Source organism: Periplaneta americana, chromosome 16 (assembly GCF_040183065.1).
Source record: "Periplaneta americana isolate PAMFEO1 chromosome 16, P.americana_PAMFEO1_priV1, whole genome shotgun sequence".
In the NCBI taxonomy this organism is placed as follows: domain Eukaryota; kingdom Metazoa; phylum Arthropoda; class Insecta; order Blattodea; family Blattidae; genus Periplaneta; species Periplaneta americana.
Genome location: NC_091132.1, coordinates 22,171,768 through 22,190,342, shown reverse-complemented (window position 1 = coordinate 22,190,342; position 18,575 = coordinate 22,171,768). Strand labels below are relative to the sequence as shown.

The 18,575-nt window shown below is 35.7% G+C and overlaps 1 protein-coding gene across 1 annotated transcript; it reads left to right on the top strand.

The window, feature by feature from the left end:
• Nucleotides 1–283: 283 nt before the first annotated feature.
• Nucleotides 284–17,898, top strand: Pgls (6-phosphogluconolactonase). The gene is made up of 4 exons (XM_069849191.1): nt 284–642; nt 753–953; nt 5,149–5,432; nt 12,436–17,898. The coding sequence occupies exons 1-4, from the start codon at nt 513–515 to the stop codon at nt 12,544–12,546; spliced, it is 726 nt and encodes a 241-aa protein (XP_069705292.1). The 5' UTR covers nt 284–512; the 3' UTR covers nt 12,547–17,898.
• The last annotated feature ends 677 nt before the right edge of the window (nt 17,899–18,575 follow it).

The window sequence follows — 18,575 nt, the reverse complement described above, 5'->3', positions numbered from 1 at the left end:
GATCTGAAAATCTTATGACATCTGAATACGGTATAGCCCTAAAGTGTAGGCCCCCCCTTTATCAACAAGGTAATGCACACTAAATTATAACAGAACCGGCACATTGTTGATTTATAATCCGCGCCACGAGATGAAAGACAATGTAGCCAACTTTAAATCCATAGAGGAAGCAATGCCGGTTGATATTCGATACTGTTATTTGTATTAACAATTCAAGTATAAATTAGCACATAATTATAATGACTGTTTTGTATGTATAATTATTAGCCATATTTGCATATAACATTTAAACAAGTTTCAACCTTCAAATAATTTTGAATGCATATTCTCTCTGGGCTGGAACTTTTCCTGTCGTCTGCCGTATTCTCCAGCTGATAGCGCTGGTATATCCATTTCTATTAGAGCTGATTAGGGCGACTGGAAGTGACAAGTGTGTTTCGAAGAGAGTACATGTGTTATCGAAAATCATTAATTGGATGATTAGAGTGTAAAAATCAATTATAAATAATAGAATGTCTACAAATAGAGTAATAACTGTAGTGCAAGATGAAGAAAGTGTTATTAAAGAACTTTGTAGTGTGATTCAAAACATCTCCAAAGAAGCAATAGAGAGGGATGATGTGTTCAAAGTTGGACTTTCAGGTTATTATGATTGAAATTTAATTGATAGCTTATGAACATATGGAGTGTATATGAATGTCAAATTTCGCTTTATTTTTCTATATTTAGAATAACATTGATCCTGTTCTCAGGTGGATCTCTCACAAAGTTTCTATCCATTGGATTACCAAAAATTGAAACTGACTGGTCAAAATGGAGATTGTTCTTTTGTGATGAAAGAGTTGTTCCATTAGAGAGTTCAGATTCGACGTACGGGATCTACAAAAATTCACTGTTAGGAATTTTGCCGTTAGCTGAACACCAATTTATAAAGATTGATCCACATTTACCAGGTAAGTAATTGCATTCATGTTATAACCTTTGCGTTTTTTCTTCTCTTGATATTTAAAGCATGTTGGTTCATGACATTGGTTTGTACGAACAGTGAACAGGTTAGTTGGGTATTTATTCGTGTTAAATGTGCTGTAAGCCTACAGTAAAGTATTCCAATTACGAATGTGAATTAATTCATGCAGGAACACAAATACACATTGAGCTAGACTGCTAGACTAATGAGAGGCAGTGTTAATATAGGCATATATCATTTGTTGTAAAATACAATGAAAAGCATTTTAGAAGGCAAAAAGAAAAAATGAGGCTGGTGCGTAATTATGATAGTCTTTATTTTTATTCATCTTGTGTTATTCTTACAATTGATTTTCATTATAACTTTTCCTATCGCTGAAGACAGCGAACAGCTATTGAATTAAAAATGAAGTACCGGTAAAAATAAAAACTTTCAATATAAGGTATAATTTAAAATTGTTAGAAGTGTTACAGTTGTGCTGTGGTTCCTAAGTAGGAGCACATTATTGTATAGGACTGAAGGTGTCAGGAATTGAAATATGAGATAGCCTAGAGAGAATAATGGGCGTGACATTCACATTTGCCAGTTCTAACTGGAAAAAAATGGTTTCTTTCTCTCTATTTTTCACCCTTTACAAGAAGTAGTTCCACTTCTTGTGATAAGGTTAGGTGGAGTTTGTTGAGATGGATTAATGACTTGTAACCTCACTGTCAGTGATATGGTTAAGTAGGGTTTGATGACGATATAGAGTATATAGATTGACAACTGCATCGCGCAGAAATGACGCAAGTTAATGCATTATGTTCATTCGTATAAAATGAAATTTCTCTAAACATCCAATGTAAAAGAGGTAAGAAGACTGTTTTCTGTAAAGTATCCATTTAAATAACATTATAAATCAAAGGAATTCATACACAAGGGAAATTACTAGAATTGTCAGTTTTCTTACTGAACATGATGCACTGTTGGTTAATCACAAAGTATGCTAATTATTTTAGGACCTCGCCTGTAAAATTAATTTCAGACGTACAGACCAGGCAATTTAAAAGTTCCGAAACATTGTTAGGCGTGTCGGTAGCCCAAGTTCCATGAAATTGCTGGCGTTCCTCTCCATGAAATCACAGCTCTCTTCCCGTCTGCAATCACTCGTGAGTGAGATTTCATTAAAGAGTAACCTACAGTAGTGTTGTACAATGGTGAAATATTCACTGCAGCGTGTCATCATAATATTTGTCTTGAAGCCGTACATCAAGTGCAAAAAGATTTTGAGAACTACGTACACTTTAACGATCGAAGTTTTGATGGAAAAACATCTACTGGAGTTTGTAAACAATTTTAGAGAATATGTGCCCACAGTCAACACCAACAGTGTTCTTCAAACGTGAGAAAACCTTTTTTACTTTGGGATTTTACACCTTAAAAGTTAGGCTGAAGTCAGCTGCCTGGAATTAGAAGCAGCATTTGACAGCCGTCTGCATCTCTCTGTCAATTCCATGATATGACAAATGTGGAGAATATGTTGAAAAATTGCTCAACAATTGCTGTGTCTGTTGCAATAAATTTTTCCAATGAAATTGTGTTTTCTTTCTGTTAACAGTCTTCGTAATTGCAGTCGAATGGCCAAAATTTGTATAAGCACTTCTTTTGACATTATTAACATGGTGAAAGAAAAAAAAATAACTTTTTTATCTGCCCCTATCAGAATGTTTGCTTGTGAGCTTTTTGCTCAAAATTCCCTCGTTCAATTTTAATTACAATTATGCATTATTTTTTTAGAAAGTCTGTTATAAAAACGAAACAGTTGCATACTACGAATAGTATAAAATAGCTATTAAACACATGGTTTTAATTTCTGGTATCCAGTATTTTCCACAGAATAATCTAGAACTATTTGCCTGTTGTATGTAGTAATGAATACATGTGTCACTGCCATATTGCCCATATCATACATCATGAGTGAATGTATCACTACTTAAATGTTAAGTACGGTTGTTAATTATGTCAAAATATAACCTTCTTTGACAACAGTCTCTATCTCAGGTGGCACTAAAAATGATTTATTGTTGGTGCAGTCCAATCCCCTAAACACCCACTATCCAGAATTGTGCACCTCAATTTACACTAAAAATGCTTTCTTGCTGGTGTGGTCCAGGCCCCCAAACACATACTGTTCAGAATTGTGCACCTCAATTTACACTAAAATTGCTTTCTTGCTGGTGTGGTCCATGCCCCCAAACACACACTGTTCAGAATTGTGCACCTCAATTTACACTAAAATTGCTTTCTTGCTGGAGCGGTCCAGGCCCCCAAACACACACTGTTCAGAATTGTGCACCTCAATTTACACTAAAATTGCTTTCTTGCTGGAGCGGTCCAGGCCCCCAAACACACACTGTTCAGAATTGTGCACCTCAATTTACACTAAAATTGCTTTCTTGCTGGTGTAGTTCAGGCCCCCAAACACACACTGTTCAGAATTGTGCACCTCAATTTATACTAAAAATGCTTTCTTGCTGGTGTGGTTCAGACCCCCAAACATACACTATTCACAATTGTGCACCTCAATTTACACTAAAATTGCTTTCTTGCTGGTGTGGTTCAGGCCCCCAAACACACACTGTTCAGAATTGTGCACCTCAATTTACACTAAAATGCTTTCTTACTGGTGTGGTTCAGACCCCCAAACACACACCGTCCAGAATTGTGCACCTCAATTTATACTAAAATTGCTTTCTTGCTGGTGTGGTTCAGGCCCCCAAACACACACTGTTCAGAATTGTGCACCTCAATTTACACTAAAATTGCTTTCTTGCTGGTGTGGTCCAGGCCCCCAAACACTTCCTGTCCAGAATTGAGCACCTCAATTTACACTAGAATTGCTTTCTTGCTGGTGTGGTCCAGGCCCCCAAACACTTCCTGTCCAGAATTTTGCACCTCAATTTACACTAGAATTGCTATCTTGCTGGTGTGGTTCAGGCCCCCAAACACACACTGTCCAGAATTGAGCACCTCAATTTACACCAAAAATGCTTCCTTACTGGTGTGGTCCAGGTCCCCAAACACACACTGTCCAGAATTGAGCACCTCAATTTACACTAAAATTGCTTTCTTGCTGGAGCGGTCCAGGCCCCCAAACACTCTGTTCAGAATTGTGCACCTCAATTTACACTAGAATTGCTTTCTTGCTGGTGTGGTCCAGGTCCCCAAACACACACTGTCCAGAATTGAGCACCTCAATTCACACCAAAAATGCTTCCTTACTGGTGCGGTCCAGGTCCCCAAACACACACTGTCCAGAATTGAGCACCTCAATTTACACCAAAAATGCTTTCCTACTGGAGCGGTCCAGGCCACCAAACACTTCCTGTCCAGAATTGAGCACCTCAATTTACACTAAAATCATTTTTTGCTGGTGCGGTCCAGGCCACCCAAACACACACTGTCCAGAATTTTGCACCTCAATTTACACTAGAATTGCTTTCTTGCTGGTGTGGCTCAGACCCCCAAGCGCACACCATCCAGAATTGTGCACCTCAATTTATACTAAAAATGCTTTCTTGCTGGTGTGGTTCAGGCCCCCAAACACACACTGTCCAGAATTTTGCACTTCAATTTACACTAAAAATGCTTTCTTGCTGGTTCAGTCCAGGCCCTCAAACACACACTGTCCAGAATTGTGCACCTCAATTTACACTAAAAATGATTTCTTGCTTGTGCGGTCCAGGCCCCCAAACACACACTGTCCAGAATTTCGCATCTCAATTTACACTAAAAATGCTTTCTTGCTGGTGTGGTCCAGACCTCTAAACAATCATTGTCCAGAATTTTGCACCTCCATTTGCACTAAAAATGCTGGTTGGTCCAGATCTTCAAACACCCACTGTCCTGAAATTAACACCTGGACCTCTCGAGCAAACTTAAATTACTTATCTCATCGGCACTTGCCATTATGGTTGTAATACATCCATTAATTACTACTTGCAACAGGTGAATAGTTCTAGGTTATTCTGTGGAAAGTATTGGGTCCCAGAAAGTAAAACCACATGCTTATTCGCTATAGTGTTCATAATATGCAATCATTGAAGAAAAAAATGCGTCTCCTTTGGCCTAGTTCTTCTGCAAAATTACCGAATGCAATTTATTATTTAGGCCTAAATATATTATTTCACGTGATGTTGCAGCTGAAGAAGCAGCCAAAGACTATATCCAGAAAATGGCAGTTCACTTTCCACCTGATTCACTGCCCCGGTTTCATCTGTTGCTGCTGGGAATGGGTCCAGATGGCCACACATGCTCCCTCTTCCCTGGTCATCGCATATGTGACGAAACATCTGTTTGGGTCGCACCTATTACCAATGCTCCTAAGCCACCTCCTTCAAGAATCACGCTCACTTTCCCAGTGGTCAACAATGCAGAGTGCTGTGTGTTTGCTATCACTGGAGAATCAAAGGCTGAAATGGTCAAGGTATTATATCCTAGTTACAATCTTTATTAATACCAGCAAAGTCCAAACTCTTCTCTTAAAGAGCTAATGACGTCACATATTGCTTTAGCTCATCTCCTTTGTTTTGATGTCATGAGCCTCTTCCCCTTCTATCACTCTGTCACAGTTGGTTATAATGGCATGTACAAAGGTGTCCAAGCATTTCCTATTCCACAAATAGTGAGAGGAAGATTGTTTTTGTATTGAAGAGGAAAACGAGGTGAAGTGTCTTATTTGCAGAAAATATTTATTGTGGGTTTCCGGATACAATATTAAACGACACTTTGAAGAATATCATCATACTGATTATGGCAAACATTTGACCAGGAGCCCGTTTCACAATCCTTACAAATTACAAAGTAACAATTTACAAATAACAAGTAAAAGTTTACTAAATGCTTGTAAATTGTGTTTCACAATGCTATTTTATTAGTTTGTAAAGTCTGACGAACTTTACAAAATCAGCTAAAGAAATTTACAAATACGCATTATTGGTTACACAATATCGCCAACGACAGTTTACAAAAATCGCTAAGGAGCAGAGCTAAAGTCGCTGTATTTTTACTACTATCGATACATATGTTTATATTTTGTACTAAAATAGATTATTCTAAGCTTGCTGATTCATATTCACCAACAGAAAATATAAAGTATTGTTAAAAGAATTAAAAGTATTTAGATTTTTATATATTGGCGACAATGGAGTTTCATGTGATGTGATTGGTCGAGTATACCAATACTCTATTATTTAAATGACCAAAGTTAGCATAAAATTCAGTCAAATAAGTAAATAACAGATTTGGTCCACGTTCAAATATGCAATTGATAAAATAATTACGATGTCTGAACACGAAATCAGGTTAATTTTCTGTGTTCATCCATCAGTATTTATTAATGTTGCATTCCTAAGCTCTCAAACATTAGTGATCCCATCAGCAGCATAAAAATTCTGTGCTATAGTAAATAACATTTTGGTGATCAAAAACTTGCCCCGAATTTAACTCTTTAACAACATCAACTACCCTGTGGGCACTTTTGCACACTGATATCTTAGAAATTCCATGCTTGTCTGCTAACCCACGGAACTGACAGCTAGTATGCATCCAATGCAAAACAATACAGTTCTCGCTTTGAGGTTAGGGCATCACTTTTCTCTTTTGGATGTTGGATATGATTTCCCATATCTTGTAGGAGAGATTCCAGCGAAACAGGACTCGAAATGACTTCAGAATACCGCGTAAGCAGTGTCGCTATTGCATTATTGAATTATTTATTTTTGGTGTAGGGAACTTCTATATTAAGTGCGAGTATTTATTAAATACAGTCTTCGTATATAAATACTTACGCGGTATTCTGAAGTATAGCGCGGGACTCATTCGAAATCTTTAATTAAATTTATACAATGATACGAACATGTTATTAATTCTTGCCCGGAGAATTTTACGTATAAGTCTTCGTTTGATTAGGCCTAAATTCAATATCTTTGTCTGAGTCATTAGAACTCCTTAATAACATCAAAACTGCTTTAGTTTAATTCTTAATATTATCCAGTTACTCAAAAATTAATTTAATAAGTATTTCTTTATTGTATTTATTCATAATTTGTTGCAATATCAAACTTTACACATCTCAGAGGTATTGTAGAAAATGTGCTAATTTTACAAGTAAAATTTACACGTTTGTAAAATTACTCTTCATTGTGAAACAGAATACTTGTAAAGTGAGCAAAATTTAATTTGTAAAGATTTGATTTCCTTTGTAAAGTTCAACATTACAAACAAAGATTGTGAAACAGAAGTTTACAATTTACAAAGATTGTAAACATTGTCAAACAGGCCCCAGGTACGCAATCAGTAACATCACTTGCTGTTAGAGTTTGAATTTAAATATATTAACTCCACACAATCTGCAAATGGAACTACGCAATGAAACATTTCCCAAAGCTTTGTGAAAGATTTGAACATTACCCTGTGTTGTCCAATCCATTGCAAGTATAAGATAACATATTATTTATCCTATACTATTAAATAAGCAATTCTTGTACATTTGTTATTTTTTCTTGAAAACAGGCCTAACAACTTTGATAAATTGGAATGAATCCACTGTTTTCAGATGCGAGAAAATTATTTAGCTAGGCTCAACTTTGAGAAAACTCATTTAGGGGATTAAATAACCGGATTTATGAGGTTTCTGTTGTTAGAATTTAGAATTCCGTTGTTTCGTAACTCATCTGCAGTGTTTGCAATATTGGTGGTTTTTAGGTAATGTTTAGAAGAAAAGAATATGCCATTGGTGGTCAGAGGAATTTTTGTAGAGGTTTTTGTGACATCAGTGCTGAAGAGAACGCCAATAAATAGTCTCAACAGTAGTTGACAGTAATATTCCTTTACTTCGTTTTGCTCATCTTTTGAATTATCCAATAGCAAGAAATGAAAAATAGATTGATCTTTGTCTGAATTGAAAGTGGATAGCCCATGTACAGTTGCAGTTAATCAGCAGTTGCAATAACATTATAATTATCTATCTATCTTTTAAAGATTATTAGTCACTGTAATTGTACCTGTGTTGTGATTACTGTAGCTTTAATCTTCGGAAAACATAAATTGCCTTTTGTTCAGAAATTTAGAAAATGGTTTCTGGAAAATGTTAGTTTGAGAGACTGACTTTCAGAATGTCTGAGAACTCTACTGCAGTGAGGTAAATTTTGTCAATGCAATTTTCTAAAGACAAAATGTAATCATCTAAAAACCATTCAAAGACAGGAATACAATTGAACGTAAATTTGCAGTTCAACCTTTTAGTTTACACAAATCCAAATTGCCCTCTATGCAACAGAGAAGAAGAAATGACTGAAGATCATCTCATAACCTGTGAAGTTCTACCTGATGGATCCACCACAGAGAAATATTGGAGAGCAAGAACGCTAATGGCTTCGTTGCCAAAGCCCGGCATTAGATGATAACAACAACAACACCTTTTAGTTTATCACACCAAACAAAACATAATGCAAAAAAAAAAAAAAAAAAACTGATCATTCATCTTCATTTCGTTGTTGATCTTCAATTAATTTGTCTCCACTTCACTTTACATTATTAATCTAATCTTGATGATTTTAACCTTATATTACGATTTTTAAAAAGAACATGGCAAAATACAAGATTTTTTATGCCCTCAATCCAGTCCAATTTACTGACCAATGGTCAGTCTTCCAGGTGCTTGATTTTAAAAGACATTAAACTAAATACGGAGATTAAATATATGTTGACTCCATCATCAGGAAGGTAGGATTTGCAATCGTGGAGAATAGATTCTGGTAGGTTTCCCATTTCTAGAGATGGTAGATTTTAGCAACTTAAAATTAAAAATTTAGCACTTTAAAAATCAAATTTAACATTTTATAGCACTTTAACTGTTAGAATTTAGCTTTTTTGTAGCGTTTTTGGATGGATAATTTTTTTATGGAAAGTTTGGTGGTCCATCAGAAGCATGGTATCTTCAAAGCCATTGAGGATGATAGAAGGTCCATTTACACAACGTTACAACCACCAAGAACAAATAAGTTATCTAGTGTAAATATATTGAAATAAACTTTGACTTCAATCTAAAGCACGATCTTATTGAAGACATGTCCATAGGTTATATTTGAACTTTTAAAACATATATAGCTACCACAGAATAATAACAATTGTATAACGTGATATTTATTATATAGCTCTTTTCAAGCTGAGAGATTTCTGGTATATAGCCTATTGTATTTGATGTGTTATGTTCTTTGCTGCTGCAACAGATGACACAATAGTTGATGACCTGAGAATAACAAATAAAGTTAACAGATACATACCAATTGAGTCATGAGTTGTAAACATGATTGTTATCATGTAGGTTTCAAATGTGTGTTTCCATGAATATAAATATTGATGTGTAATTAAAAACTGAGCTCTGACGTGATGTTAGAAGTGACACTATGTCTTATCAGTACAATGAGCGGAAGAAAGCTGCAATAGAGTCGAACCTCAGTAAAACGAAAACCAATATAATGATAAACCCTGTTGCAATGATAAATTTTATCGGTCCCAATATATTTCCTATGCTTTCACTATGTTTTATCCATCATTACAATGAAGGTCAAATTTTGGACAAACCCCAATGGAAGGATAAAATCATTATAATAATTTTTAATTTAAAGTATGCGTCAAAACAAACAGTATTGAAATTATCACTCATTATCCACGTTTCCCTAGCAACGCAATATTTATTTATTGTATGCAATAGCTTGATATATTGTGTTCAGTGTTGTGTTGATTTCTGCAATTATAGTTCTCACAATAGAGGAGAAGGTGTTTATTGTCGAGCATTATTTCTGGTCATACGGAATACTGAAATCATAACACTTGGTTGCACTCCTTTCCTTTCATATATATTAAGTTCACTGTTGGCAGTCATTCCAGTATGGAAAGAGCAGTGCGAGCAATGAGGCTTAAGGTAAAGGCCTCTAAATTCATGGCTACGACCTCGATTTACAAGCTTGAGGGGGGACTAGGGAGGGCCCACACCTGTGGAGTAACGGTTAGCGCGTCTGGCCGCAAAACCAGGTGGCCCGGGTTCGATTTCTGGTTGGGGCAAGTTATCTGGTTGAGGTTTTTTCCGGGGTTTTCCCTCAACCCAATATGAGCAAATGCTGGGTAACTTTCTGTGCTGGACCCCGGACTCATTTCACCGGCATTATCACCTTCATATCATTCAGACGCTAAATAACCTAAGCTGTTGATAAAGCGTCGTAAAATAACCTACTAAAATAAAACTAGGGAGGGGGGGTATCGATTTGCTACATCTCTGTACAAGATGAGGCTATTACGTCACACTATATTTGTGTTCTCTGAAAGCATTGTGTTGTTGAGTTCAGTTTAATCAAAAGTGCATGCGTATGTGTGTGTTACATATTAATTTGCGTAAAATGGATCGTACTGAGAGAACATTTGAGGTCATTATTTGTAGAATTAATAGAGAAACTGTTTTCAAGTTGGACGTATGAAATGAAATGTGCTCACAAAGATAGGAGATCAACACCACATTTACATATTAAAATAGCAGATGGAAGAAGACAAAATAGAAATTTTCTATTTTCACAGTATAAGAAATATCCTTGACTAACAGGGTGCTCTGAGACAAGTAAGTTAGTATATTGTTTTACCTGTATTGTGTTTGGGGGTGAAAATGAGGGATCATCATCATCTTATGGGGTCTGTGTCACAAAAAATTTTGATAGAAAAGCCAATAAACATCTGCTATAGTTTTGGAGAAAATTAAATTCCTTTTGAGGTAAAGTAAAGCATATAGTACAGTTGGCAAACTCTACAAATTGTCCTTAAAGTATTTTAATTTTACATCTTGATTACACAACTTTTAACACTGTATCACTTTGGAATATGTATGGTAAGACTTTCCTATGTTAAATTTCAACGTACCTCGTTTACATGTTTCGACCTATTTATGGGTCATCTTCAGAACTGGTCGTTGTTGGTCTTGGCGCCACTTGTTCTGTTTCCTGTGAGGGTGTGTTCCTGTGGTATAGTGTAGAGTCAAAGAGTGTGTGTGTTTTGAAGTTGAGTTGTGTGTTGAGAATTTCGTTTGGGGTGTATTTTTGTGTGTCTGTATATTTCAAGTTCCAGAGAACAAGGTGCCGGTGCAGGTATTACGTGCTGTCTCTTCTCACTTTATAGATCTCTTGGATATGGAACAACAAGTTTTGATGGTGAAATCATTGCAATAAGTGAATGTCTCAGGAATCTTCTATGCCACATCAATAAATCTAGGAATGCAGTTATATTGTCAGACTCCAACGCAGCTATTCTATCAATCGTCTCTAAACACACACCTTCATCTCAAACAGCAGAAATAACTAAAATGCTCTCTCAATTATTATCACTCAATAAAAGAATTGTATTCCAATGGATACCATCCCATTGTGGAATCCTGGGAAACGAGAATGCGGATGCTTTAGCAAAGAAGGGCAGCACTGCTACTTACAGACCTGTTACTAAATCTACGTATTACTCTGTGAAGAGATTTATTAAATCTACATACTTAGACTTCAACAAACAAAATTTGATAACTCAATCCCAAGGGAAAAAATGGAACTCTCTGCATCAAAATCCACAGTTAATTCCCGATTTACCACGAAAATCGTCTGTAGCTGCATTTAGATTGGCAACAGGCCATGATTGTTTGGCCAAACACCTGCATAGAATTGGAATATATCAGTCCCCTAACTGCCCATTGTGCAACTCAAACCAAGAAATGGATTCGGAACACCTCAAAATCTGTGCTTCAGTGGCTAGTCATGATAATATCTTTGAAAAATATTGGAGTGCAAGAGGTCAAATGACTTTATTGTCAAACGCCTGGCATTAGAAAACAACAACAACATATTTCATATTGTTCTAGTGTGTTTAGTTTCTAGCTTTTTGGTTGGATGTGCAGTATTTCCATGTCTGTGTTGATGTCTCTGTGGGTATGGTTAGCATTTGTGATGTGTTCTGCATATGTGGAGGTGTTTTGTAATTTTGTTATGGATGTGATGTGTTCTTTGTAACGTGTTTGAAACGATCTGCCTGTCTGTATGCTTGACTCTACACTATACCACAGGAACACACCCTCACAGGAAACAGAACAAGTGGCGCCAAGACCAACAACGACCAGTTCTGAAGATGACCCATAAATAGATGGAAACATGTAAACGAGGTACGTTGAAATTTAACATAGAAAAGTCTTACCATACATATTTTAATTTGTTTTGTGTTGTGTTTTCAGTTTTCTCTTTTAAATATGTATGTGGTATCGAGTATCAAAGCTCTAAAAAGCTATCAGTATCGAAATATTGTGTTGCTAACCTAGAAATCTGGCTCAAGTTATCACTTATTTCTTCCATTTTGTTTATTGCTTTCATTGTACAGAAGTACTTATCTGCAGACATGTTGTTTTCTAGCGCATCCTGAAGGATAATGAACCGCTCCCAGCAGGACGAGTGAAGCCAACAGATGGAACACTTCATTGGTTGCTGGACTCTGAAGCTGGTGTTCATATCAAGGATATGTAATAGCTTTGTGCTTGTATCTACTTAAGCATCTGCAGGTTCAAAGAAAGAATCACTGCTTGTTGGCAATGCCCACTGCTAAGTGAATAAGTCAAGGCTAGAACAGTTTTATTTGGGAACCTTGATATTGGTTTTGGACTTGGGGAAGGATTTTAAAAATACGTATCGGGAATAATATTCTATTTATATGTATGCAGCCTACTATTTTGCAATATATGAAAAGAAAGTTTGCATGACAAATGAATACGCAAAGAAGCCCAACAGGCAAGAAAAAGAAGCATTTCCACTCTGTTACCCAGCAAATTGAGACAGATTGTATAGTAGGATAGTTCACTTTTTCACTCGAATTACTGTGATTATTCTGCTTCCACGATGGCACAGTTTTGAAAACGTGTATGCATATATATTGGTGTACTTGAAATAATGGTTCCTCTGTGTTATGAAACAATTTGAACTGAAAACTTGAGGTGATTTTTTTATATTGAATCAATGCTTCTGCTTAATTTGGTCTGATATCAAAGATGGGCTGATTTACAGGTCAAGTTTATAGTCTCCCTTGCAGGATACCGACTGCTGAAATACGAGGGGGATCCAGGAAATAACGACCGTTTTGTTGTAATAATTAAAAAAAATATATTTATTTGAAAAAAAACAAAGTCTGTTACATAACTGAAGCTTCCTTTACTTCTCTACATAATCACCACCTACATTTAAACATTTGTCGTATCTGTTCACTAGCTTTAGAATTCCCGTGTTATACTCCTCTGCCGCCAGTTCATTAAGCCAGGTGTTCACTGTCTTCTTCAACTCTTCATCACTTCCAAAACGCGTACCACCCAGAAAGTCTTTCAGCTTAGTGAAAAGGTGAAAATCGCTAGGAGCAAGGTCTGGACTATAGGGCGGATGATCAAAGATTTCCCATCCGAATTGATCCAGCAATTCTCGAGTTGAAGCAGCAGTGTGTGGGCGGGCACAGATTTTGTGGTAGCCAAGATGTTGCGACACAATTTCACCAAGCAAAGAATGAGAAATGTCAGGAAAGGCAATATGCAATTCGTCGAGTGATGTGCGCCTGTCTTGCAAGATTCTGTCGTTCACTTTAGTCTTCAGGTCTTCTGTGATGAGTGATGGGCGTCCGGGTCGAGTTTCATCGTGGACATTTGTTCGCCCATTGTTGAACATTTCGCACCATTTTCTCACATTTCTTTCATTCATTACAGTATCACCATACACTTCTTTCAATTGCCGGTAAATTTCTGCAGGTTTCAAATGTCGGGCATTCAAAAATCGAATCACACTCCTCACCTCACAGTCGGCGGGATTATCTATCACGTCGTTCATTTTGAAGTAACACAAAATGCACAATGGCGACTTGTTGCAACCAGTACTCACAACATTATGAGAACACATGTTAAGGAAGCCAGTTGACCTTCAAACAAGGAAGGGGTTTCAGCTGCGCGGTGGGTATGCGCGAACGGTCGTTATTTCCTGGATCCCCCTCGTATATAATGCGTGACTGTATTTTACAGCCATAGCAGATTTTGAAAGAACGTAAAAGTTTTCAATATGATCAATTTTTTGTTAAACAACTGTTGCTTACTTGAAAATTTGGAAGTGCTCTGATATACCGAAGTGGAGTTGTAAAGTGAGGTCTGAGCAGTAGGGTAATGATAAATAAGCAGTTAGAATAATTGAATAACTTAATTATTTTTTAATATGAACTCTTTACATGAGTCAGGCCTATTTCAATTTATCTGTTTGTAAATAAAGTCAATCCTTTTCTCTTTCTGCTCTGCAAAGTTTCTGAAACAAGTTCATTGATGACAACAATTGTTTTTCAATGAAGTTGAATAGTAGATGCATAAAGTCAGCCTCATTTCTTTGTACCCCGTGTAAATGTTCTCATTATTTTCAACGTGATGAAACACTGAGAAGCACTCTTCTGTTTCAGCAGGATTCACTGGAACGGTCACTATGATATGTAAGAATTTGAGGGCATTGAGTAGGCTAAACTGTTCATAAAATTGTTTTCATAATTACAGTTTATTAATTTTTAAGGTACCACAACTAATCATTTTTGTTGTAAAGTACATTCAGGTCATGGTGTAATTTCTGATAGTTCAGTCTGAATAAGTAGGCGACTGTTTCGAATCCACTTTTAGGAAAAAAACTGATGTAACATCCTAGTGAAACAAATCTGCCATATTTAAAGTGGAATCAAGAGTGCCATGGTGACAGAAGGGAGTGTACACAAAGACCAATTTTATCTAGACTTGGAATGCAGTGATATCTGTCACCTCAATCCACTACATCTACCCATTTGAGGAGCATCGTTTCAAAACGTATTAAGTCCCCCAGTGGACGAAATTAAATTTGTTACTTTCTATTTATTCATCTTTCAATCTGTGAAGTCTGATGGTTCCAAGTCGTCATATTTGTAAACTGTGAAACCAGTACTTAAAAATGGTTTTGTGTAGTGTTTTGAAAACTTCTCCGGTTTACGAGTAATCCAGTTTTTCGTCGTTCGTGTAAAAAAATTGTAAGTTGCACATAATACGTTTTGAAACGATGCTCCTCATTTTCAATATGTAATCTGCAAGACTCGCCTATGCTACTTACACATCTCAAGATAATATTCACATTCTGTAGGCATAGTTTTATCCACATTTTCAAATATATTTGACACCATTACCAATTGTACTGAGCAGGATTTATATTTTGGTTATTATGTGAAGTTGTAGGATCCTTGATAATAATAGACATTTTCGTGCAGGAAGCTCTGTCTCAGAGCCCTTGTTTACCAGCGAACGTTCTTATTATAATTGTACAACAAAAGACTGTAAGTGGATTAATATTTGGCATTTTACACATATCAAGGCTTGAATGTTACATTGTATGAACTCTGCAGTAATAATTAGAGTCCTTTTGTTGCTAATGTATTCCTTCAAAATCTGTGTCTCGAGGAACTTCTGTTCATTTTTAATGAAATCTATTTTGGCACAGATACCAGGCCAATCAGGAACAATTTTTATTAACTTCGTTAGTTTTGCAATATGCTGAAAAATTCCCTGTTTAGTTCTTGTCCTGAAACTTTTCATTTTATATATTGCCCTAGATTTGATGATATTTATGTACTGCTCTTAGTACAATTGCTGCAGTCTTTACATCAGGGATTGTATATTCTACCAGTTCTGCGTCATCAGGCCATCTCTGGTATCATTTGCTCAGGAGTTGTGGGGCCCTTCGAAATAATTTGTATAACATATTTGAAAAACATGTTTGAGTGGGATTTCCCAGGAAGAAATATTGTATAATGTAGATTATACCCACTGATGTATGTACTTGTCATTGAATTGATATTTTTCTAACTAGGTACTTGATTTAGTAGATAAAATCAGAAATGAGATGACAAATATTTCTTGATGCTCGATTTCAAAATAGTATATGATACATCAATATTCAGTATTAATGTAGAATGAACTCTTGATCGTTATAATACTTAAAGAAGAAATAAAAGTAGAGTATTTAGTATATTTCCACCTTTGAAAAAATTTTAGTGAAAGTATTACCTAGCTAACATTTATCATGAACTTTAGAAGAAACAGGCAATGTCAATAATCCTATTTAAAAGATATCACATTCAGAAAGCAATACTGACGAAAAATGGTAAGATCTATAGATTCATTTGCTGTAAATGCCAGTGGCGTAGCATGAAATTTTGAGCAGGGGAAGCTAACTCAAGTTGTCTTTCATGCAATATGAGAAAACGTATTACAAAAATATAGTCTTAAAATAAATAGTAGTCAATGTCAAGTCAGCAGTCAAAGATTGGTTGGAACCTCATAACACCAATAAGGCATGACCTCAAATGGTACATAGTTAAATATGATTTCACGGTTTACACATATCTCTAACAAATAGACATGTATACGTGTAATATTCACTCACTCCCTCTCATACTTAGATAAATCACAATATTAACGGTCAATAGATACAGTATTAGTATCATTACGTAAGTATGCGTCTGTATTTTGAGTGTGTCCTTCATTGACAGCAAGGGAGTCTGTCATTTGTTTTTTAGATCACAGTTTTGTTCGTAAGTCAGTCTTGATAATAGGATTGTCCTAAAAAAATTCAAGTAAATTGGTGTCAGGAACTGTTATTTCACTCATTTATTATATCAGCCACAATACACACTAACACTTCAACTGAACACAACTGACGAAAGGGGATAACTCGGAAACTACTTATTTTCAATGTCAAAGCTAGCTTCTTGCGAGCCTTGCGACCAGGGTAGTTTAGTTAGAAAGAGATGGAAAATATGCAGGGTGGGTTACACAGAAGAATGAGTGTAAGAAACCAGTCTGCTTGGAAGTTGGTGTGTGCAGGCTTCTTGTTTACTGCTGCATCACAAATCATCCTGAGCTGCCGCATCACAATATTTGACGTGTAAATATAAATTCTATTAAAATTAATAAATAATTTTGTCCATAAACTGCAGGTTTATTATGAAATTATTATTAACTGGGGAAAGTGAGCTTTTTAGCTTACATTGACGCTACGCCACTGGTAAGTGCAGACTTAATGCAAAGGGAAATTAAAAAAGAATTAAGCACAATTATTGATACCGACACATTAAGAATACCATCATCTCATTTCTGATATTGATATATAAATCTTTTCCCTTTTTTTTTATATGTAAGTACCATACATTTGAAACTTCATATGTCATTGTCTTGTTGTCTTACAAGATAGACAATGTAAAATAGGGACCACAGCTCTGCTTTGGTTACAAGCTTATTGCAGTGAGATTCTCACACTTTAGAGTTCCATATTATATATACACAAGCAAAAATATAACGGACAATACCTTTACAAAACATCAAATTCCAGATGTTTTATGTGCCTGTGTTGTAAGTTGATGATTTTTTATGTGAAGAAACATTCCTACATAATAAAAAAATGTCTTAGATATCGGAAGGACTGGTCTAGAAACTAGAGAGGTGAATGTGTTTTCACATTAAAGACGTGTTCCATACCAGAGTGTATGCTTTATTAAGTTATTACTGAATAAACTGTAGTGCAGTCATTAGTATGTCTGTCAGTACATTTGTCCGTGTAAATGCTTGTTGATTCAGTTTCTATGATATTATATAACTTGTGGATCTCATGGAATATTAAATGTTTTACATTAATTTGGCTGTGATATCTTTCTAGGAAAAGAGAACACTACTTATATTTGAGGAATAAATGCAAAAGCTCCTTACTCTTACGAACTGAAATGCAAGTTCAAATCTTTACAATTGTATGAAAGAAAGTTCACAAATTTAGCAAATAAATAGCACACAAAATGTTCACAGAGGTATGATGTTTTGATTTAAGAGGTTTATCGTTCTAGCTATATTTCAATAATTCTTATGCGTGGTACAGTTAAACACAATTTGAACTACATTGAGCATTCAACAATTGCTTGCTGCGCATGGGTGTGAATAGCTGTGCTCACACGTGATAAAAGAAATGGGTTACACTTTATTTCACGCGAATGTGTAAACATAGAACATGCAGATACCGAGAATTGATGATATTCAAAAATTAATTTAAGAAAAATGCACTAGAGAAAAAAGAAATGATCATATTTGGCACTGTAATAGTAATATGCGTTACAAGAGCGGTATGTTGAAATTTTCATGTTCGAGGAAAAGTTTGAAAAAGCGAAACGTAGTTGAGCTTTTTTAATTTCCAAGAATTGAAAGAAAACATACCGCTTGTGTATCGTACATTATTTTGTGCGAAGATCGTTTATTACATACCTGAAAGAGGAATTTCTAATTAGTTGCAATGAAATCTCCATCTTGGTTTCTGTTCAATGACGGCAAATTTGCAAAACAAAAATATCTATCTTCAACATTGTTGCTTTAAAATGTTTTCTGTGTTTACTATACTCCAGCAGGCCGTGATATACATCTGTCTTTTTTTCCCCCAGTCTATAAATGCGAACTTAAAACAAACTGTAAGGTTATGTAATGATTTAT